At 43.7% G+C, this 23447-nt stretch overlaps 1 protein-coding gene across 6 annotated transcripts; it reads right to left on the bottom strand.

Annotated features, from left to right (window-relative positions):
- Positions 1–223: 223 nt before the first annotated feature.
- Positions 224–21511, bottom strand: LOC106568189 (ARF GTPase-activating protein GIT2). Of its 6 annotated transcripts, XM_014138309.2 has the most exons (22): positions 21260–21511; positions 20584–20717; positions 20367–20479; positions 20057–20162; positions 19840–19926; positions 15621–15751; positions 15226–15320; positions 14784–14829; positions 14555–14560; positions 12892–12943; positions 12729–12801; positions 12507–12604; positions 10779–10890; positions 10474–10628; positions 10238–10390; positions 5010–5219; positions 4734–4823; positions 3872–3951; positions 3534–3707; positions 3041–3207; positions 2015–2078; positions 1489–1755 (listed from the first exon to the last, which is right to left on the bottom strand). In XM_014138309.2, exons 1-21 carry the CDS (start codon positions 21309–21311, stop codon positions 2041–2043), a joined length of 2172 nt encoding a protein of 723 aa, XP_013993784.1. In that variant the 5' UTR covers positions 21312–21511; the 3' UTR covers positions 1489–1755; positions 2015–2040. The 6 variants fall into 6 exon arrangements, with proteins under 6 accessions (XP_013993782.1, XP_013993786.1, XP_013993785.1 ...); XM_014138307.2 differs by lacking the exon at positions 3041–3207 and having other exon boundaries at positions 224–1755; XM_014138311.2 differs by lacking the exon at positions 3041–3207 and having other exon boundaries at positions 224–1755; positions 20584–20730; positions 21260–21507.
- Between the last annotated feature and the right edge of the window lie 1936 nt (positions 21512–23447).

The following is a 23447-nucleotide window of genomic DNA, read 5'->3' as shown; positions in this document are numbered from 1 at the left end:
GGGGACCCCTGATGTAGGCGAACACAGTCAGGGTACCAGGCTGTTTAGCTATCATTCCACTCCTTGTCATGCTAAACATCTTATCGTATCTTTGGCATATGACACAGAGTACAAGAAGTGGAATGTGTGAAGGTAAACAGACTGGTACCTCAGCCACACCACAGCACACAAACTGTAGCATAATAGTCAAGGTATTCACACATTTAACACAAACTGTAACAGCTGAGTTATAAATTAAAGTTTATTACTTTAAAAAGGCAGGTATTTAAACCACAAAGGCAATAACTATGACTTGTGTCGGGCTCATAACACTCAATGGCACACATAATTGATCATCACTCCCACATCCCTGGACAACACATGACTAATATAAAATAGTTCATATTACATATATAGAACCAATGCTTTAAACACATCTTAACACCCTATTAGTTGCACATTTTTGACCACTAGCAGCATAATCAAGACAATACAAGGCATAGGCTGGGTTTAGCACCACACACACACACACACACAGAGAGAGAGAGAGATCACGAGCACAACTGATTGCCGGTGGATATATGGAAACGTATACCACCAAGATGAAAACTTGCATGTCTTCAAACAGCACGGAATATACGAGGAAACTTTAACTGTTAAACATACATTTTATGAAAATAAATGTTTTGTTAGATAGGTGTGAGACATTGTATTCATAAATATAATATAGATTAGGGTTGTATGAATTAAGAATAGATGTTTGTACATTTTCATTCTTTCATAAGAAAATACCACAAATTATAGAATTGGAATTGGCCATTTTGAGAATCCCTTTGGGAGAGACTTCTTTTTTTAAAACACTAAAACAAAATGTATATTGAGCATGTGTGTGAGGTACATGTATATTAGAGGTATGGCTTCACCTTCTGCTCAAACTACAAAAAGAAAAACGAAACAAAGGAAAACTGGCTTGGCAGTTGTCCTCACCTTTATGGCTTTAGTATAAAACATAGAAATGGCATTCATGGAAAAAAACTTGACGAAAACCTTGTAATGGACGTATCATGACTCATGAGGCAGTATTCCACTAACCTATGTTCAAAATCCCAATGTGTTTGGCATTGAATAAGAAGTTAAAAGCTAACTGCTTAAAATGCTGTTTGAAACCTTTGGACAGTCACGTGTCATTGGTGCATAGGGAAGAGCATCAAGGACAAGCACCCCAGCAACCACAGAAATGTTTAAAATGTGTAACGTTGCAAAACTGTTCAGTAACTTCAATGTAACTAGCATGTCTCCTATGAGGTAAGCTCAGAGGCCGTCACACTCTAGCAGTATTAGTATATTTAACAGACAAACCCATGGACAAATCCCTCGGTTGACCCATGTTTCGGAAGGTACATTTTCTGTAAACGTTCTTCACTAGAAATCCACTATGACCAATTAAGCATTTTAAATAAAAATGGAGGCATACAAATAATAACATAACGTAACACTGATAACTTGAAATTAGCCATAATAACATTTTCAAATATCCAAGAGGGAAGTTAGTCTTTGGGTTAAAAATCAGTTGCTGTTTTCTTTGGTTGTCACAGTGACGAGTTGTTTGGCAGCCTTGGCAATGTCGTAGGCGCACTGGATGACCTGCTGCGTGACCAGCTGCATGTCGGAGGGGCAAGGGTCATGGGACGTGGCCTTCTGGCACTCCCCCTGGAGCCGGCTGGCACTGGAGGTGAGCAGCCGCAGGGACCCTCGCACTGTGTCAGAGTACGGCCTCTGAGGAGGAGGTAGGGAGGGGTCACATACTGTTGGCAAAACATAGGCAATAAACGGCCCTCAACACTAGAGTAATGGGCGGATTTACTGCCGTTGTGTGCGTGTTAAATGATCTCCACCCTGAAGAAAAGAGCGCAACATCTAACAGAACAACAGCTGCAAGACATTTATTTCCCATCCATGTTTACCAAACAAACAACCCTCACTGGCTCTTGCACACAAAGGAGGAGTCTCTGTTGTTGAGGTCACCCCAGCTTACCTTAGGAAACAGAGTGGCCATCTCCCTCACAGCCACATGGATCCTTTCTGAGCATGGTACAAAGCTGAGGGGGAGGAGAAACAAAACGTCAAGTAAGGGAGTGATCCTTTTTCCAACATAGATGTTAGTAGAAAACTCCGGGCCCAGTTTTTTTTCTCAATAACATTGTTAAACAAATATGTAGAATACTTAGGAATGTTTACAGAAGCTTGCTAAGCCCTTGACCCCCTTACTATATGAAACACCTCTCAAAATAGCAAAGTCAGCCAGTGATATCCTGGTGGAGGTTTATTTGTGGACAAGTGAGAGAATGAGAAGCCCTGGCTAATGGCAGTCAAAATAGAGAATATACTGAATAGTAAGTGTGTTCATTAATAGCAAGCATGTGCTCCATTTGAGTAAATTGAACACATGTCCTGTATTATTCCATAGACAACATAATGTAGTGGAGGCTGTTAAGCCATGACAATATCAACAATGAATGACAAAACACATGGCTTAAAAATCAGATCATGAAATACATCATAACTTTCCACCGTTTCAAATCAATAACAATGCCTCCGTTATAACCCAGTAGCTACGTGACTGAGAGGACGCATACAAATTGGCAGGTGTTCTTTGGTCACCAGCTGGAGTGAGGTTTGGTACACAAGCACAAAAGCTAAGCAAATACCACACAGCTTTAGTCAAAGGGGGGCCAATAGTGAGGGTTTGTGTTAAAGACAACAAAATCAAGTGGACTGTATAAACACTGAATGAATGCCAGTGTGAAAATGTCTCTGTATTTAATAAAAAAAACATAGAAAATAAATCCAAGATTGAGCACAAATATTAACCAAACACAGACAAATACAGATAAGGATAGCCTGTGTGTTGACATGTAAAAGCCCTGTAGGCCTGTATTTGGCATTCCATAAGGGAATCTTTGTTTTCTGCCAGCTGCGTTTGACACAAGCCCTGTCCCTCAGCACACAGACAGAGGAGACAGTGACAGTGCCTGGGAGACAGGGACAGAGGCCAGAGTACCAGGAGCCAGGGGGGGTCTCTTCAGCACTCTCAGAGCAGGGCAGCAGGGTAGAGAGACAGCCCTGTCAGAGCAGGGCATCAGGCTGTAGAGACAGGCACGTCCGCGGCCACCCCCCTCACAGCAGGGCAGCAGGCCAGAGAAGCAACCTAGACTGCCTGGCCTGGAGCTAGCCCACACCGTGAGGAAGGGAGTCAGACAGACAGGAAAACACAGGGAGGGGAGGACAGAGTGGGAATACAGGATAGTGAAAACAGAACACAGGAGAACAGAAAGATAGAAAAACAAGATACATCCTCTAAAAAACAATGACTGTAGTAGGTTGAAGGACAGGTGCTGGAAGGTTGGATGAAGGATCAATATATAGACAGCATCATGTCCTATATTTTGAACTGTAAAGGCAAGTTCCACATGAACACACAACCTTTTAGTCAACAGACCTTTTCTCTAACTGCTGATTGGTGTTTTCTGTGTTCTTATGACCCCTGACCTTACCTCTCATGTTTGTTCTCCTGTGCGGCCCTCAGCAGCTCCTGGATGTTCTTGGTGATCTGCTCTGTCTTACAGATGACGTCCTCGGTGAAGGGTAGGGTGGAGTCAGCCTCAGTCTCATCCTCCCCCTGATCTGATGCACTGCCGTCCCCCAGCCAACTGCTGTTCCTGCCCAGACTGCATGGGGAGAGGAGAGGTTACAGGCTTAGGATTTCCCTCACTTGTAGATCGCTTTGTATAGGATTGACTGCCACATGATTAAGTTCCTACATTTCACATAGTGTATATTTCTCAAATATACAATATTTTTCTACTATAGAGATTTGAATGAAAAGTCGTACCCGGACTCCTCCAGTCCGGAGTGGTTTGGTGTGTTGTCATAGTCACTCTCCAGCATGCTCTGTCCCTCTAGGCTGCAACCCTACAATGGGAGGAATGATACAGTAAGCTTCCAGACAACCGTTGAATCTGGAGAGAGCATCTGAACAGCAGTACGGACATGTTACAGAGGTCTGAACGTGCTTGATGAAGCATACGTGTCAGAATCATGCTCTCTGAACCTAAAAAGCCATTTCATATTAAACAGACCTCAATTGGTTTCAAAGCAGAAAGTAAAAAGAGGTAGGAAGTTTGAAACCAGGGACCAGCTCCATGTGACATTAAGCAGTAGGTACAGCAGTGGGTGCTGTTAGTGCAAGCTTAAGATCAAGACATTCTGCTGTACGGGTAAAGGCTTCAGTACAGATGGTTCTCTACCAGTATGGCTGGTAAATAATACTGTTCACACTACCATGAACCATATATCAATTTGTATTCCTTGTCTGTTTCAACACCACTATAGCCTTCTGACAGGATGCATGTTTTGGAAACATACCGTACATGTAATGCTTTGGGGCCTTTGAAAACACACGGATGGCAAACACCCATGTTTAGCGCTGGCATATAAAAAAATAACGTTTTTCAGGTACTCTACACAGCAGTGCTGGCTGGGGGAACAAAGGTCAATGAAGAACAGCAGCATGGTGGTGTATGCAGCCAGACAGCCAGGCGATGCTGAGAGGAGATGCAGTGAGGTACAGGAGCAGTTAAAGGACAGAGGTATAGGAGGATAGGAACAGTATTGGACAAGCAGAGGAGATAGTCCACCCCTTCCCCTGGGGCTGCTGCCCCCACCCTCCCTTGAGGGGAGATTCGGTACTTAACCCTTCGAGCTCTTTCATCCCGCGACCAGGACAGGGAGGAGGGGAAGGTAGGGAGGGAGGATGAGGCGGTCCCCAAAGGACCCCTCCCAATCTAGAAAGGGGTCAAATCAAGTTTACACAAAGGGAGTTGACTATATTCTAGAGGAGGATGGGGGGGGAGATAAATGCACAAACAAAAACTGAATTACCGCAGACCAAAACTGCTGACAGCACCGGTCCACTGTGACTGCCATAGAACAGTCCAGGAGGGAGCGGTGTGAGTGGTCTCTGTACTTACGTTTGTAGGGAGGGGCTGTATGGCGAGGCCGTCGTCACGGCGAGGAGGGTCACCCCTGTGGGGGTACTGCCTCATGCCCGAGCCTGTCTCGTACATGGACATGGGGCGTCCTCCGTGGACAGGGGGGTGGCCAGAGGGGTCCGGAGGGTGCTGCGAGCCCCTGGGGGCCTGCCATTGCAGGGATGAGTTCTCAGTCTGCAGGGAGTTCAGCTGGAGGGGACAACAGTTCAGAACATCAGCTTTATTTCTGTGTAATAACTTAAATATGGGCCTATGGGTGAAACCTAGGGTGACCATAACATGGAGGATGTGATAGTATCAGTGCAGGTTTAGATAGAGACAAATCTCTCCATCCAGACTGTAAAAAAGGGAACCCATCTCGGTAGAAAAAGGGAACCCATGGCCAGAGAGCACAGCTGCACTTCCACTAGTGCTGCCCCCCGACTACAAAAAAAATCTTGGTCGACCTAGATTCGTCTGTTCTTTCGACCAATCGATTGGTTGAACCTTTTCCTTATAAAAGACACACCCACCACATGTTTTAATAAAATCAACTATATGTAGGCTACTGAGCTTTTCTAATGCTTTAACCACACTGTGATTAAATAATTAAGACACAGATGACTGAAGAGAGCCAGGCCATCCTCCAGCTGCTGCTGGCCTTCGCAGATTCTGCCATGAAGCTCCTGAAGTTGCCAGTGGATAACTGGTGTAGCCTGAGGTTGTCCATTTGGAGTGCCAATTTATCTTACCATTTCTACCAATCTGAATGCCAGTAATGATTTTCATATGCACATTTTCATGGAGCAGTTTAATTTAATTTATAATAAAGTCTTCGTATCTCAAAATCATTATGTGGTTAATCAAAATTCTAAAAGTCACGGTACCCCCCTGTATATAGTCTCGCTATTGTTATTTTACTGCTGCTCTTTAATTACTTGTTACTTTTATTTCTTATCCTTATTTTTTTTTAACTGCATTGTTGGTTAGGGGCTCGTAAGTAAGCATTTCACTGTAAGGTCTACACCGGTTGTATTCAGCGCATGTGACTAATACAATTTGATTTGATTTTGAACTTGTATTGCCATTGCCAACTATGTAAAAATACCCTCCATGAAGCCAACAAAAAAAAACATAGCAGCCTGCAGGTAGAAAATACCCTGATTAAAATATCCTATAAAAGCACACTGGCTAAGCATGGCCTGTATGCAAGGAACTTGAAACAGTGTATCAACTATTAACTTGGGTCTGGCCTGAAGCTAGCACGAGCAACATTGTATAAAATATACTGGGTCCTTAGAGATTCCCACGCCAGTGAGTGCCGGACAGACATAGATGAAGGCTATTTGCACAAGGGATAACAAGTAATCAGTCAGGCCTCTTTTATGACGTTTCCACGGGATCAGAGCATGACATTTTTTTCCCCTTTCACGCCGAGTGGTTATCGAAAGAGAGCTGGAAAGGTTGTTCAAATAGGCTACGTTGAGGAACTATTGTCATTCTCAATGGATGTAAAAATAGACTTAATTTGCTTGCTGTTTGAGGTGAAGAAAAAATTACTTAGAGAAACTCCAGTGATGGTGAGTTAAGACAATCAGATCCGCAAATGGGCACATTTATAGGCCTACATTTGCACGCAGGTTAGGTAGCCTATGCATAATCAGGTGCGCGTCCTTACTCAACATTGACAAGCGCGCTACAAACAAAATACAATTAATAACTTGACAACACGTAAATGGAATGAAATGAACCAAAACTTGGTTAATTAACTTGGTTAACTTGGTTAAGTGTAGCCTAGCTTGAGCGGTCCGCAAACAACGTGTCCACTCCGACAATGAGAACGGTAAAATACTGTTATAATAATAATATTGAACGCATTAAAAAAAAAGTACTGTAACCAAACAAACATTGTAGATTACAAAGTATGGGAATTAAATGATAAATGTACTTCTGGTGAGCCATCCCCATGGCCTCCACAATGGATTAGTCCACTGAGACAGGCGTGAATCTGACAGGTGTCTCTCGTGCCATATATATATATATATATATATATATATACACAGTGCCAGTCAAAAGTCAGGGGACTGCTAGAGGCATCACTACAGACCCTGGTTCGATTCCAGGCTGTATCACAACCGGCCGTGATTGGGAGGCCCATAGGGCGGAACACAATTGTCTCAGCGCCATCCGGGTTAAGGTTTGGCCGTCATCAAGCACCACTCCGCGCTGCTTCTTAACACACTGCTCGCTTAACCCATAAGTCAGCCGTACAAATGTGTCGGAGGAAACACTGTTCAATTGACGACCGTAGTCAGCTTGCAGGCGCCCGACCCGCCACGAGTTGCTAGAGCGCGATGAGCCAAGGAAGCCCCCCGGCCAAACCCTCCCCTAACCCGGAAGTAGAGCAAGGTGTTTGCAACGCCAGGGTTGTGGGTTCGATTCCCACGGGGGCCAGCACAGAAAAAAAATGTATGAAATGTATGCATTCACTACTGTAAGTCGCTCTGGATAAGAGCGTCTGCTAAATGACTAAAATGTAAATGTAAATGTAATTTTAAATAAGAATGTTCTTAACTGACTTACCTAGTTAAACAAAGGTTCAATAAAAATATTAAAAGCTGACACACCCTACTCATTCAAGGGTTTTTCTTTATTTTTACTATTTTCTACATTGTAGAATAATAGTGAAGACATCACAACTATTAAATAACACATATGGAATCATGTAGTAACCAAAAAAGTGTTAAACAAATCAAAAATATTTTACATTCTTCAAAGTTGCCACCATCTGCCTTAATGACAGCTTTACACAAGCTTGGCATTCTCTCAACCAGCTTCAACTGGAATGCTTTTCCAACAGTCTTGGAGTTCCCACATATGCTGAGCACTTGTTGGCTGCTTTTCCTTCACTCTGCGGTCCAACTCATCCCAAACCATCTCAATTGGGTTGAGGTCGGGTGATTGTGGAGGCCAGGTCATCTGATGCAGCACTCCATCACTCTCCTTTTCAACAGGACAATGACCCAAAACACACCACCAGGCTGTGTAAGGGCTATTCTGGTTAGAGCCAGTTTGCGCTGTTCTGTGAAGGAAGTAGTACACAGCGTTGTACGAGATCTTCAGTTTCTTTGCAATTTCTCGCATGGAATAGCCTTCATTTCTCAGAACAAGAATAGACTGATGCGTTTGAGGAGAAAGTTCTTTGCTTCTGGCCATTTTGAGCCTGTAATCAAACCCACAAATGCTGATGCTTCAGATACTCAACTAGTCTAAAGACGGACAGTTTTATTGCTCCTTTAATCAGCACAACAGTTTTCAGCTGTGCTAACATAATTGCAAAAGGGTTTTCTAATGATCAATTTGCCTTTTAAAATGATAAACTTGGATTAGCTAACACAACGTGCCATTGTGGTTGCTGATAATGGGCCTATGTAGATATTCCATTAAAAAAAACTGACATTCCCAGCTACAACAGTCATTTACAATGTCTACACTGTATTTCTGATCAATTTGATGTTATTTTAATGGACCAAAAAATTAGCTTTTCTTTCAAAAACAAGGACATTTCTAAGTGACCCCAAACTTTACAGTTGAAGTCGGAAGTTCACATACACTTAGGTTGTAGTCATTAAAACTTGGATTAGAATCTGAATTTGTCCCCACCCAAGCACATCCAGTTCCAAAATGCTGTAAAACAGGACGCCCACTCTCTCTTTCTCTATCCTCTTCCTCGAGAGAGAGGAGCGAGGAAGAGCACAGAGAGCGAGAGAGAACTGCTCCCTTTTTGTTTTGGTCCTGCTCATGTTTCTCATGTTGTCAGTGCAAAAAAGGGCAACCTGTTTTACAGCATTTTGGAACTGGATGTGCTTGGGTGGGGACAAATTCAGATATATGTATATATATATATATATATATATCATATATATATATATATATAAACTGATATAGTAGTATCAAATATTCTATATATATATATATATATAGTATAAATAGTATATATATATATATGATATTAAACTTTGGCTAGTATATATATATATATATATATATATATATATATATATATATATATATATATAGTACCAGCCAAAAGTTTGGACACCTACTCATTCCAGGGTTTCTCTTTATTTGGACTATTTTCTATATTGTAGAATAATAGTGCTCAAGTCATAAACAATCACTTGGCTCTGTCATATCCTCACATGGTCTCTCCTATCATTGCTATGCAGACGACACACAATTAATCTTCTCCTTTCCCCCTTCTGATAACCAGGCGGCGAATCGCATCTCTGCATGTCTGTCAGACATATCAGTGTGGATGACGGATCACCAGCTCAAGCTGAACCTCGGCAAGACAGAGCTGCTCTCCCTCCCGGGGAAGGACTGCCCGTTCCATGATCTCGCCATCACGGTTGACAACTCCCTTGTGTCCTCCTCCCAGAGTGCTAAGAACCTTGGCGTGATCCTGGACAACACCCTGTCGTTCTCCACTAACATCAAGGCGGTGACCCGATCCTGTAGGTTCATGCTCTACAACATTCGCAGAGTACGACCCTGCCTCACACAGGAAGCGGCGCAGGTCCTAATCCAGGCACTTGTCATCTCCCGTCTGGATTACTGCAACTCGCTGTTGGCTGGGCTCCCTGCCTGTGCCATTAAACCCCTACAACTCATCCAGAACGCCGCAGCCCGTCTGGTGTTCAACCTTCCCAAGTTCTCTCACGTCACCCCGCTCCTCCGCTCTCTCCACTGGCTTCCAGTTGAAGCTCGCATCCGCTACAAGACCATGGTGATTGCCTACGGAGCTGTGAAGGGAACGGCACCTCCATACCTTCAGGCTCTGATCAGGCCCTACACCCAAACAAGGGCACTGCGTTCATCCACCTCTGGCCTGCTGGCCCCCCTACCTCTGAGGAAGCACAGTTCCCGCTCAGCCCAGTCAAAACTGTTCGCTGCTCTGGCACCCCAATGGTGGAACAAGCTCCCTCACGACGCCAGGACAGCGGAGTCAATCACCACCTTCCGGAGACACCTGAAACCCCACCTCTTTAAGGAATACCTAGGATAGGATCAAGTAATCCTTCTAACCCCCCCCCTTAAAAGATTTAGATGCACTATTGTAAAGTGGTTGTTCCACTGGATATCATAAGGTGAATGCACCAATTTGTAAGTCGCTCTGGATAAGAGCGTCTGCTAAATGACTTAAATGTAAATGTAAATAAACATACCTTGCTCTGCATCATCCGGATCTCCTCACTCAGGTGACAGTTGACCTTGAGCAGCTGCTGTATCTTGGCCTCGGAGGCCGTGAGGGCGCTCTTCACCTCCATGAACTCCTGTACTGTGATGGGTCCATCAGACAGGTCAGACGACTCCGAGCTCTGCAGCACGGGGAAGGAGAATGGAACAGTAATGTTAATGGTAATGAAAAACTATATTAAAAAAACTACAAATATGGTGATACCTTGGTCCTGTCATGTTTCCTATTCTTGCCAGAGGCGGGTTCCCGCTCTGGATCTTCATCTGACGCCACACTGTCATAATCTGGTTGGTCTTCATTGTCCTGGTTATCACTCCCATGATGGCTGCCGATTCCCTTCAGGATGAGCTCTATGTCCTCTGAGGAGAGAGAGCAACAGTCAGGTGAGTGGACCACGCAACAACCATGCCCTAGTGGGTACAGTAATGAGCTTTGTTCTAATCAGGTGCTGGATCAAATCATAAAGACCCCCTTTTGAATAAATGTAGCTTCAGATTACGGTACTATACCTCTGGGACTTTCACAGGAGTTCCCCCGTTGCCGACGTTTGGCATCAGTTAAAATATCAATGACGAGTGTTGCAAATTCATGTGCATTGAACCTTGCTAGCTTCTGTCTGCCCTGCAAAACAAATGACCACAAGACACAACATTATGAAGCAGCAGTGCTGAAAGTGTAGGCTCTTCAATCAAATGCATAACATTTACCTAAAGGCTTGGGAAAGAGACCAACCAAATTTGATTTAACCTGTTAGGGCTAGGGGGCAGTATTGACACGGCTGGATAAAAAACATACCCGATTTAATCTGGTTACCACTCCTACCCAGTAACTAGAATATGCATATACTTATTACATATGGATAGAAAACACCCTAAAGTTTCTAAAACTGTTTGAATGGTGTCTGTGAGTATAACAGAACTCAAATGGCAGGTCAAAACCTGAGAGATTCCTTTACAAGAAGTGGCCTGTCTGACCATTTCTTGAACTTCTTTTCCATCTCTATCTTTTACTAAGGATCTCTGCTCTAACGTGACACTTCCCACGTCGTCCATAGGCGCTCAGAGCCCGGGAAAAAACAGAATGTAGTCATTCCAGCCCCAGGCTGAAACACATTATCGCCTTTCTCAAGTGGCCGATCAAGGGACACTGGGCTTATGCGCGTGACCCGACCGCCCCCGCCTTTGGGATTTTTTCCTCTGTTTGCCGAAAAGGAGATTTCCTGTCGGAATATTATCGCTTTTCTACGAGAAAAATGTCGTAAAAATTGATTTTAAACAGCGGTTGACATGCTTCGAAGTACGGTAATGGAATATTTAGAATTTTATTGTAACGAATTGCGACATGCGCGACACTTCTTTACTATTTCGGATAGTGTCTGGAACGCATCGAACAAAAACGCCGCTATTCGGATATAACGATGGATTATTTTGGACCAAACCAACATTTGTTATTGAAGTAGCAGTCCTGGGTGTGCATTCTGACGAAGACAACAAAAGGTAATCAAACTTTTATAATAGTAAATATGATTATGGTGAGTGCTAAACTTGCCGGGTGTCTAAATAGCGAGCCCGTGATGCCTGGGCTATGTACTTAGAATATTGCAAAATGTGCTTTCACCAAAAGCTATTTTAAAATCGGACATATCGAGTGCATAGAGGAGGTCTGTATCTATAATTCTTAAAATAATTGTTATGCTTTTTGTGAACGTTTATCGTGAGTAATTTAGTAAAATGTTAGCGAATTCCCGGAAGTTTGCGGGGGGTATGCTAGTTCTGAACGTCACATGCTAATGTAAAAAGCTGGTTTTTGATATAAATATGAACTTGATTGAACAAAACATGCATGTATTGTATAACATAATGTCCTAGGGTTGTCATCTGATGAAGATCATCAAAGGTGAGTGCTGCATTTAGCTGTCTTCTGGGTTTTGGTGACATTATATGCTGGCTTGAAAAATGGGTGTCTGATTATTTCTGGCTTGGTACTCTGCTGACATAATCTAATGTTTTGCTTTCGTTGTAAAGCCTTTTTGAAATCGGACAGTGTGGTTAGATTAACGAGAGTCTTGTCTTTAAATAGCTGTAAAATAGTCATATGTTTGAGAAATTGAAGTAATAGGATTTTTAAGGTTTTGAAAATCGCGCCACAGGCTGGCAGTGGCTGTTACGTAGGTGGGACGCAAGCGTCCCACCTAGCCCATAGAGGATAACGTTGAAAGACATTTTTAGGTGACTTGCCTGGTTCCTTGTGGATGAGTATTCGGGGTTGACAGGGAGGAAAGGCACCAAAGTTGTATCTGTTACCAGACTGCTGTGGTTCTGAGTCACGAGCCACACTGATACAGCAAAGACAGAACATAAATAAACATGATTTGTTTTGTTAAATCACACTAATAATCTATTAAAACACCTAATGATACCTTTATCAAACTCTACAAACACGTCAAATGTCAGTTCAACCTGCATCAGTTTCTCTTCTGTCCACTTCATCATAAACGTCCATGGCAAGCTCTTCAAACTGATGGTTAGTGAGCTGAAATCACAAGCCACAGTAAAATCACATCACTGGTTGTCTAAAAGGACCATAAAACCATGTTTGGAAAAAATATATACAGTCACTCACAGACTGGAGTTTTTTCTTTGCAGCTTTTGCAAATTCTGACAAATCCAGACTGCTGTAGACATAAAAATAAAATATATACAGTGCCTGTAGAAAGTATTCAGACCCCTTGACTTTAACTACATTTTGTTAGGTTACAGCCTTATTCTAAAATTAAAGTGTTTTCCCCCTCATCAATCTACACACAATATCCCATAATGACAAAGCAAAAACAGGTTTTTAGAAATTGGTCAGACGACTCGATATATATATATATATATTAGCAATTTCTAAAAACCTGTTAATATATATATATATATATATATATATATATATATATAAAAATAAGAAATCACAATTACATACACCCCCAGTCAAAGGTTTGGACACATCTACTCATTCAACGTTTTTTTTCTTTCTTTTTACAAAAATAAAATATATTTCATATTTTACATTCTTCAAAGTAGCCACACTTTGCCTTGATGACAGCTTTGCACACTCTTGGCATTCTCTCAACCAGCTTCATGAGGTAGTCACCTGGAATGGTTGAAGGAGTTACCACATATGCTGAGCACTTGTTGGCTGCTTTTACTTCTGTCTGCGGTCCAAGTCATCCCAAACCATCTCAATTGGGTTGAGGTCAGATGATTGTGGAGGCCAGGTCATCTGATGCAGCACTCCATCACTCTCATTCTTGGTCAAATAGCCATTATACAGCCTGGAGGTGTGTTTTGGGTCATTGCCCTGTTGAAAAACAAATGATAGTCGCAAACCAGATGGGATGGCGTATCACTGCAGAATGCTGTGGTAGCCATGCTGGTTAAGTGTGCCTTGAATTCTAAATAAATCAGACAGGGTCATCAGCAAAGCACCCCCACACCACCTCCTCCATGCTTCACGGTGAGATCCACACATGCGGAGATCATTCGTTCACCTACTTTGTGTCTCACGAAGACACAGCGGTTGGAACCAAAAATCTCAAATTTGTACTCATCAGTCCAAAGGACAGATTTCCACCGGTCTAATGTCCATTGCTCATGTTTCTTGGCCCAAGCAAGTCTCTTCTTCTTATTGGTGTCATTTAGTAGTGGTTTCTCTGCAGCAATTCGACCATGAAGGCCTGATTCATGCAGTCTCCTCTGAACAGTTCAAGTTGAGATGAGTCTGTCTGTTGAACTCTGTGAAGATTTTATTTAGGCTGCAATCTGAGGTGCAGGTAATTGCCAATTTCTGGGGCTGGTAACTCTAATGAACTTATCCTCTGCAGCAGAGGTAACTCTCGGTCTTCCTTTCTTGTGGCGGTCCTCGTGAGAACCAGTTTAATCATAGCGCTTGATGGTTTTTGCGACTGCACTTGAAGGAACTTTCAAAGTAGAAATGTAGAAAATAGTAAAAATAAAATAAAAACCCTGGAATGAGTAGGTGTGTCCAAACTTTTGACTGGTACTTTTGACACACACACTAGAGAGTCAGGCCCAGCCAATCAGAATGAGTTTTTCCCCACCAAAGGGCTTTTATTACAGAAAGAGATACTCCTCAGCACCCCTCCCCCTCAGACAATCCCACAGGTGAAGAAGGTCCTGGGCTGGTGTGGTTACACGCATTGTGCGGTTGTGAGGCCAGTTGGATGTCAGTTTATATAGTACATTCAAGACAAATAACTATAGACAACAGTTGACATACTTACAAATTTCTTTTCCATCAAGATATGGCAGGAAAGAGATAAACAAGGATGGTTTGATAAATGCATTACGTTTTAACGTCAGTTACTAAACCATAGGATGGATACACACAGCTGGCTAATCAGGACTTTGAGAAGAGGTTTTTGTAAAATGCCACTGAAACACCAAAATATCTGAACAGCATTGCATTCCCATTCTCCATAAGCATGCCATCATGTTGGGCTCAGTTCTTACCTGTCAGCCATTTGTGGGATTATGAAGTGTTGTCCAGTCCTATGATCTAGTAGACAAACACAGTCAGATTAAAACAACGGACATGTACATTTTAATAATTTAGCACAAATAACCAACTCATCAACAAGCTTTGATTATTTGAATCAGATGTGTAGTGCTAGGGCAAAAACCAAAATGTGCACCCAGGGGGGGCCCCAGGACCAAGTTTGGGAAACCCTGTTTAGCAGACACTCTTATCCAGAATGACTTACTGGAGGAATTACGGTTAAGTGCCTTGCTCAAGGGGAAAACATCCGATTTTTTCCACCTAGTTGGCTCAGGGATTCAAATCAGCGCCCTTTCGGTTACTGGCCCAACGCTCTTAACCGCTAGGCTACCTGCAGCCCATATCAGGGTTCAATTATTCACCATGTCCCCGTCAATGCGTCTTCTCCACTCTTACCTGGCCTTCTCCCACAGAGGTAAAATGCCAGGCGGTCTGTGAGTTCATACTGGATCTCTACCAGTCTGTCTGCCAGCTCCTGGTGGCCTGCTTGTCTGATTGGAACATGAATAAAAGGTCATGAGTCTTTTCCACATCAATATAAGTGACGGTGAGGTCAATTTATGTTTACTGTAAATGCCAACCATAGCACTGTATTTTTAGACCTCTTTACAATAAAACCCAAAGGTGGTAAAGTTGCAGTTTATTCAGTATCCGTAATCATTTACATCATTTTTCTAATATATGTAAGTACTAGGCAGCCTCATAAACCGTTTTCTGGGAAAGAGTTGTCACACCATCAGCGGTAATGGATTGCTCAAGTGCAGTACAAAAGAGTATGAAGACTGCTTTACCTTGCGTAGTCAACAGGGGTCTTACCCCCTGTGTCTAGGGCACCAGGATCCGCCCCATACACAGCCAGGAGCTCTGCCTGTGACACCTGGCATGCCTTAGCTGCTACATGCAGTGGACTGTTTCCTTTTTCCTGAAGGACAAACAGGACACACCACGCCGAATACAATGAGACACTGGACAGGCCACACCACCCCCAATACAATGAGACACTGGACAGGCCACACCACCCCCAATACAATGAGACACTGGACAGGCCACACCACCCCCAATACAATGAGACACTGGACAGGCCACACCACCCCCAATACAATGAGACACTGGACAGGCCACACCACCCCCAATACAATGAGACACTGGACAGGCCACACCACCCCCAATACAATGAGACACTGGACAGGCCACACCACCCCCAATACAATGAGACACTGGACAGGCCACACCACCCCCAATACAATGAGACACTGGACAGGCCACACCACCCCCTAATACAATGAGACACTGGACAGGCCACACCACCCCCAATACAATGAGACACTGGACAGGCCACACCACCCCCAATACAATGAGACACTGGACAGGCCACACCACCCCCAAAACAATGAGACACTGGACAGGCCACACCACCCCCAATACAATGAGACACTGGACAGGCCACACCACCCCCAATACAATGAGACACTGGACAGGCCACACCACCCCTAAAACAATGAGACACTGGACAGGCCACACCACCCCCAATACAATGAGACACTGGACAGGCCACACCACCCCCAATACAATGAGACACTGGACAGGCCACACCACCCCCAATACAATGAGACACTAGACACTGTGTGTGGGCACTGGTGCAATAGCGTGCAGGCTTTTATGTATTGATACATTTCAGGCAACTGAGTGGATTCCATGATGGCGCCGACAGAGATGGTCGCTTCGCATTCTTAGGAAGCAGCATTTTCTTCTTTTTTTTATGTATTATTTCTTACATTGTTACCCCAGGAAATCTTAAGTCTTATTACATACAGTCGGGAAGAAGTATTGGATATAAGAGCAATGTCAACTTACCAACATTACAACCAGGAATACAACTTTCCCGAAGCGGATCCTCTATTTGGACCACCACCCAGGACAATGGATCGGATCCCAGTTGGCGACCCAAAACAACAGCGCCGCAGAAGGGGCAGACGGAGCGCTCTTCTGGTCAGACTCCGTAGACGGGCACATCGCTCACCGCTCCTGAGTATACTACTCCCCAATGTCCAATCTCTTGACAACAAAGTAGACGAAATTCGAGCAAGGGTTGCCTTCCAGAGACATCAGAGATCATAACATTCTCTGTTTCACGGAAACATGGCTCACTCGGGATACGTTATCAGAGTCGGTACAGCCATCCGGTTTCTTCACGCATCGCGCCGACAGAAACAAATATCTCTCTGATAAGAAGAAGGGCGGGGGTGTATGCCTTATGATTAACGAGTCGTGGTGTGATCATAACAACATACAGGAACTCAAGTCCTTTTGTTCACCTGACCTAGAATTCCTTAACAACCAAATGCCGACCACATTATCTACCAAGAGAATTCTCTGATTATAATCACAGCCGTGTATATCCCCCCTAAGCAGACACATCGACGGCCCTGAAAGAACTTCATTGGACTCTATGTAAACTGGAAACCACATATCCTGAGGCTGCATTTATTGAAGCTGGGGATTTTAACAAAGCTAATCTGAAAACAAGGCTCCTTAAATTTTATCAGCATATCGAATGCGCGACCCGGGCTGGCAGCATTCTGGATCATTGCTACTCTAACTTCCGCGACGCATACAAAGCCCTCCCTTGCCCTCCTTTCGGCAAATCTGACCATGACTCCATTTTGTTGCTCCCAGCCGATAGACAAACTAAAACAGAAAACGCCCGTGCTCAGGTCTGTTCAACGCTGGTCCGACCAATCTGACTCCACGCTTCAAGATTGCTTCGATCACGTAGACTGGGATATGTTCCGGATAGCCTCAGACAACAACATTGATGTATACGCTGATTCGGTGAGCGAGTTTATTAACAAGTGCATCAGTGATGTTGTACCCACGGTGACTATTAAAACCTTCCCCAACCAGAAACCGTGGATTGATGGCAGCATTCGCTCAAAACTGAAAGCGTGAACCACTGCTTTTAATCATGGCAAGGCGACCGGAAACATGACCGAATACAAACAGTGTAGCTATTCCCTCCGCAAGGCAATCAAACAAGCTAAGTGTCAGTATAGAGACAAAGTAGAGTCGCAATTCAACGACTTAGACACGAGACGTGGTAAACAGGGTAAACAGTCAATCACGGACAACAAAAAGAAAACCAGCTCCGTCGCGGACACCGACGTCTTGCTCCCAGACAAACTAAACAACTTCTTTGCTCGCTTTGAGGATAATACAGTGCCACGGACACGGCCTGCTACCAAAACATGAGGGCTCTCCTTCACCGCAGCCAACGTGAGTTAAACATTTGAACGTGTTAACCCACGCAAAGCTGCCGGCCCTGATGGCATCTCTAGCCGCATCCTCAGAGCATGCGCAGACCAGCTGGCTGGTGTGTTTACGGACATATTCAATCAATCCCTATCCCAGTCTGCTGTTCCCACATGCTTCAAGAGGGCCACCATTGTTCCTGTTCCCAAGAAAGCTAAGGTAACGGAGCTAAACAACTATCGCCCCGTAGCACTCACTTCCATCATCATGAAGTGCTTTGAGAGACTAGTCAAGGATCATATCACCTCCACCCTACCTGACACCCTAGACCCACTCCAATTTGCTTACTGTCCCAATAGGTCCACAGACGATGCAATCACACTGCCCTAACCCATCTGGACAAGAGGAATACCTATGTAAGAATGCTGTTCATCAAATACAGCTCAGCATTTAACACCATAGTACCCTCCAAACTCGTCATTAAGCTCGAGACCCTGGGTCTCGACCCCGCCCTGTGCAACTGGGTCCTGGACTTTGACGGGCCGCCTGCAGGTGGTGAGGGTAGGAAACAACATCTCCACCCCGCTGATCCTCAACATTGGGGCCCCAATGCATTTTCAGCCCTCTCCTGTACTCCTTGTTCACCCATGACTGCATGGCCATGCACACCTTCAACTCAATCATCACGTTTGCAGACGACACTACAGTGATTACCAACAACGACGAGGCGGCCTACAGGGCCCTCGGAGTGTGGTGTCAGGAAAATAACCTCACACTCAACGTCAACAAAACAAAGGTGATGATTGTGGACTTCTGGAAAAAGCACAGGGAGCACCCCCCTATCCACATCGACAGGACAGTAGTGGAGAAGGTGGAAAGTTTTAAGTTCCTCGGCGTACACATCACGGACAAACTGAAGTGGTCCACCCACACAGACAGTGTGGTGAAGAAGGCGCAACAGCGCCTCTTCAACCTCAGGAGGCTGAAAAAATTGGCTTGTCACCGAAAACACTCACAAACCTTTACAGATGCACAATCGAGAGCATCCTGTCGGGCTGTATCACCGCCTGGTATGGCAACTGCTCCGCCCACAACAGTAAGGCTCTTCAAAGGGTAGTGAGGTCTGCACAACGCATCACCGGGGGCAAACTACCTGCCCTCCAGGACACCTACACCACCCGATGTCACAGGAAGGCCAAAAAGATCATCAAGAACAACAACCACCCGAGCCACTGCCTGTTCACCCCGCTATCATCCAGAAGGTGAGGTCAGTACAGGTGCATCAAAGCTGGGACAGCTTCGATCTCAAGGCCATCAGACTGTTAAACAGCCATCACTAACATTGAGTGGCTGCTGCCAACATATTGAGTCAAATCTCTAGCCACTTTAATAATTAAAAATTGGATGTAATAAATGTATCACTAGTCACTTTAAACAATGCCACTTTATATAATGTTTACATAGCCTACATTACTCATTTCATATGTATATACTGTACTCTATACCATCTACTGCATCTTGCCTATGCCACACGGCCTTCGCTCATCCATATATTTGTATGCACATATTCTTATTCATTCCTTTACACTTGTGTGTATAAGGTAGTTGTTGTGAAATTGTTAGATTACTTGTTAGATATTACTGCACGGTCGGAACTAGAAGCACAAGTATTTCGCTACACTCACATTAACATCTGCTAACCATGTGTATGTGACCAATACAATTTGATTTACAGACAATTTTATATATTTTTTTACATACTGGGTGGAAGAAGTTGGCCTGGGCTCCCAAAGACAACAGTCTCAGGCACGTCTCCAGGTTCCCAGTCCGAACACTGGAGTGGAGTTGCTAGAGTGTAGGCCAAAGGAGGTTTGGTTAGCTAACAGATAATAAAAAACAGTTGATAAATTGGTAAATTAATGAGCTCAATGGCAATGAAGCCTGCAATCCAGGGTGTGGTCTGGCTGCAATCTCTCACCTTACTGAGGTCCTTTGTGGTGACACTGTCATCCTCTCGACAGGGCATTCGATGGACATACGCCAGCATCTGATATTTGGCCTTGATGAATTCAGTTTTATGGGGACTGTGAAGGGAACAGAAAATCACACTTCCAAACCTCAGACTGTCCAGGCAAACCTGACCCCAATGGCATTTTAATACAACAGAGAGTCCAACAAAGTGAGAGTGATAGATCATGGTGAGATGAGATGCCCAGATTTGTCATCACATTGGTTTAAAATTATATTATATAACCTTCAACTAAAAGTTTGAAATGTGCCCCACTCACTGGACTCTGTCCTGGGGGTTGGCCTTGCGTTTCCCACTCGTGATAGACGAGGGGTCCAGAAGGCTGTGCTCCCAGATGGAGTTGGCCCCATTGCTGTACAATTTCTGAACCATCTAAAAAGGAAACAAACAATACAACCAATTGGTAAGGGAAAACAACAATTGAAGAAGTTGACTGTTCTTGAGCGTCAGTATAGCTGCTTGTGTGAGGTGCTCACCTGTAGCTGGGAGGGGGGCCATGGTGTATGGGTCAGGTGTCGGACTTGGGAACTGTGTCGGCCCAGACCCCGGTGGACGCTGCAGCACTCATCACAGATCAGCACGCCCCTGTTCACTGAGGCCCAGCACGGGCCTGGGACACACACCTTTAGACTCAATATTACCACAAAGGCTTTGAGTCCATACAAACCATTTACACTAAAAGAGTCACATCATTCTGCATGCATTCTTTTTCATGATTTCAGGCAGCTCCCTAACTACAAATGTCATACTTTTACTTTCACACAGCTAGAAACGAGATATACCCCAACTAGTTTGCAAGCTAAAGTTATAAAACAAAGACTATTGTAAAGTCGAGTTAGCGATAAACTAACTAACTAGCAACAATAACAAAGTTGAGGGCTAACAGCTGCTAACTTGCAACAGACAGCTAAGGTTAGCTGACTTCCCCATTCTTCTTGGACATTGTCATACTAGCAGCTAGTTTAGCTTGCAAGCAAAGCTATGCGTTGCTGGAACTACAAGCAATCAAACAGAATATGAATCCCTTTGAAAGTCAAAATCAAGCAAGCAAATATTAAAATAGCTTGGGTTACCATTACATACAACTGCTAACATAAACTAGCTATCATGCTATCTAAATTCCTAAGGCTAGCCAGCAATCGTTTAGCTTACCCTGAGAGCTACAATCAGCGCAGACCTCTCTGCTCCGCAGCCGCTTTGACATCCCTTTTTACTTTAGGTAGAAAACTAGTTGTTTGTATACAGAAAGTCCTTTACACACTCCGTTTCAGACAGGCACTCATGAGACAGTTTATACTACTGTACAACGACGAGGTCAGATAATTTGATGAGGAAAATGCTAACTGTCTAACGTTAGCTTATTTAGCTTCTTCTTCTTTGAGGTTTATTGGCAGACTACACTCAAAAGGTGTATTGCCGCCACCTACTGTACGGGATACTAAAAAATACCCCAAAAAACTAAATATATTTTGGATCAACAAATTCATACTAATTACCAAAAACAAAAACACTAACCAAATTCATGCTACTGTACTACCCTGAATTTCAAACAAAAACAAAAAACTGTACTCCTTCAGTCGATTAAAATTTCTATTCAGATCCCTACACAGGCTCAGGAACCTGGGAGGAAACCTCTTCATTCAGTACTCCCTGTAACATTTTGTCTGTAAAGTCCTGGGGATCCAGACATTTATTTGCCGCCTTCACAATGATGTCTAGCTTCTTTGATTTGTTATTAGTTTGACTAGTGCAATTTGGCACTTGCGCCATAAACGCAACAAAGTCCACCTTTTTCACTTTTAGTGTGTCGGGAACCTTCTCCTGCATGGCATTCACTGTAGACTGTGGGACATCCACTACCATCTCCTTTCTACTGACTCCTTCAGCTATGTTCACTGCCTACACATAGGAGACCTGCTGGATTGCCCTGAACCTAGCTACTGTGACCTCCATCCTTACAGCGCACTCCGGGATCTCGGGAACGTGATTCCCATCACAATTACACCATGCCTCATCTGACTCTTCAACTACAACATATTTACTGCTTTGACAAACACTTGCCACGTGTCCAAACTTTTTACAATTACAAGACTGCAACGGCTTCTGTACATACGGTCTCACCGCATATCTCACATACCAAAGTTTTCTATAAGTCAGGAGAACCACTTCATCAAACAACAGCAACATCGATAGGCTTAGCTCCTTCTTTCCATTTATCATTTGATTCAAGTGACATGCGTCTACCACTCCTGGAATGTTACTAATGTTAGCTACCTCATTCAGGGCACGTGGTGACCCGTCATTCAAGGCATTGAGCCCCACCTGTTTAGGTAAAAATAAATAAAAAATAATAATATATAGAGTATTTGTTGTTGTTGCCAGTTGTTGCCAGTTTTGCAGGTTATTTTGACATTAATCAGTTTGCAAACATTGTAAAAATAATAACAATTGAGTTAATTAAGCCGCACACAAACATGGTCTCTTTTTTGTTTTCTTGAGTAAGGCAGCTCCAAAATGCAGGTGTTTCAGCCTAGCTCAGTGCTTTCTGTGGCAGCCACTGGAAAATACGGCGCATAGGGGTTGGTAATGTTCTCTAGTTGCGCTGTGATTGGCTCAGTTTTCTGTCACTCATGGGGACACTACATCACCGCAAAATCTATGGGGAGAGCTTGAAAATTCTAGCCCCTTAGGTGTTGCCATAGAGTTACATTAGAAGTGCCCATCCAATAAGGCTCAAGGTCATTGGCCACAGATAAAATTAAGTCAAATCACATTATATCTACCATAGCTTTGATTGGACTGATCATGTTGATATCTTAGCTAGCAAGCTAGACAAGCAGTCATCATCATGAATCACGTCGACAGTCTACTGGCAAATCCTTTTCAAACCTTGTCATATGTCATATGGTGCTCTTCGGCCATTGGACATATACATTACACAACAAGTTAGAAAATGCAAATTCAACAATGGGTGGTTTGGTAGGAATTAGTGGCTAACTGCAAGCGTTGCAAAGCAATAACTAACCTGCTATTCAGTGGAGTGGGTGTGTGGTCCAAGTCTGGGTTTAAGGGTCTCTTTTCCAAGCTTTAAAGGATAAACATTCAACATCATGGGTCAGAAAAGGTTGAATACATTGGCCATGCTGTCAATCTGCCACGTTCAAAACAACTGGAAACTTGGAACTGGGAAATCTCTGACTTCAGTGAGTTCAAGACAACTGAGCACTCTGAAAAAAACGAGCTCCAACAGGGAAAATACCTTTTGTATGGTCATCCTTCTCGGGTCTCTTTCTAGAGCTCCGACCTGAAGATCACTGATGTCATGATTCAACTTTGTTTT

Source organism: Salmo salar, chromosome ssa13 (assembly GCF_905237065.1).
Source record: "Salmo salar chromosome ssa13, Ssal_v3.1, whole genome shotgun sequence".
NCBI classification, from domain to species: domain Eukaryota; kingdom Metazoa; phylum Chordata; class Actinopteri; order Salmoniformes; family Salmonidae; genus Salmo; species Salmo salar.
Note: the sequence above shows the minus strand (reverse complement) of the source record. Positions and strands in the feature narration are given on the sequence as shown.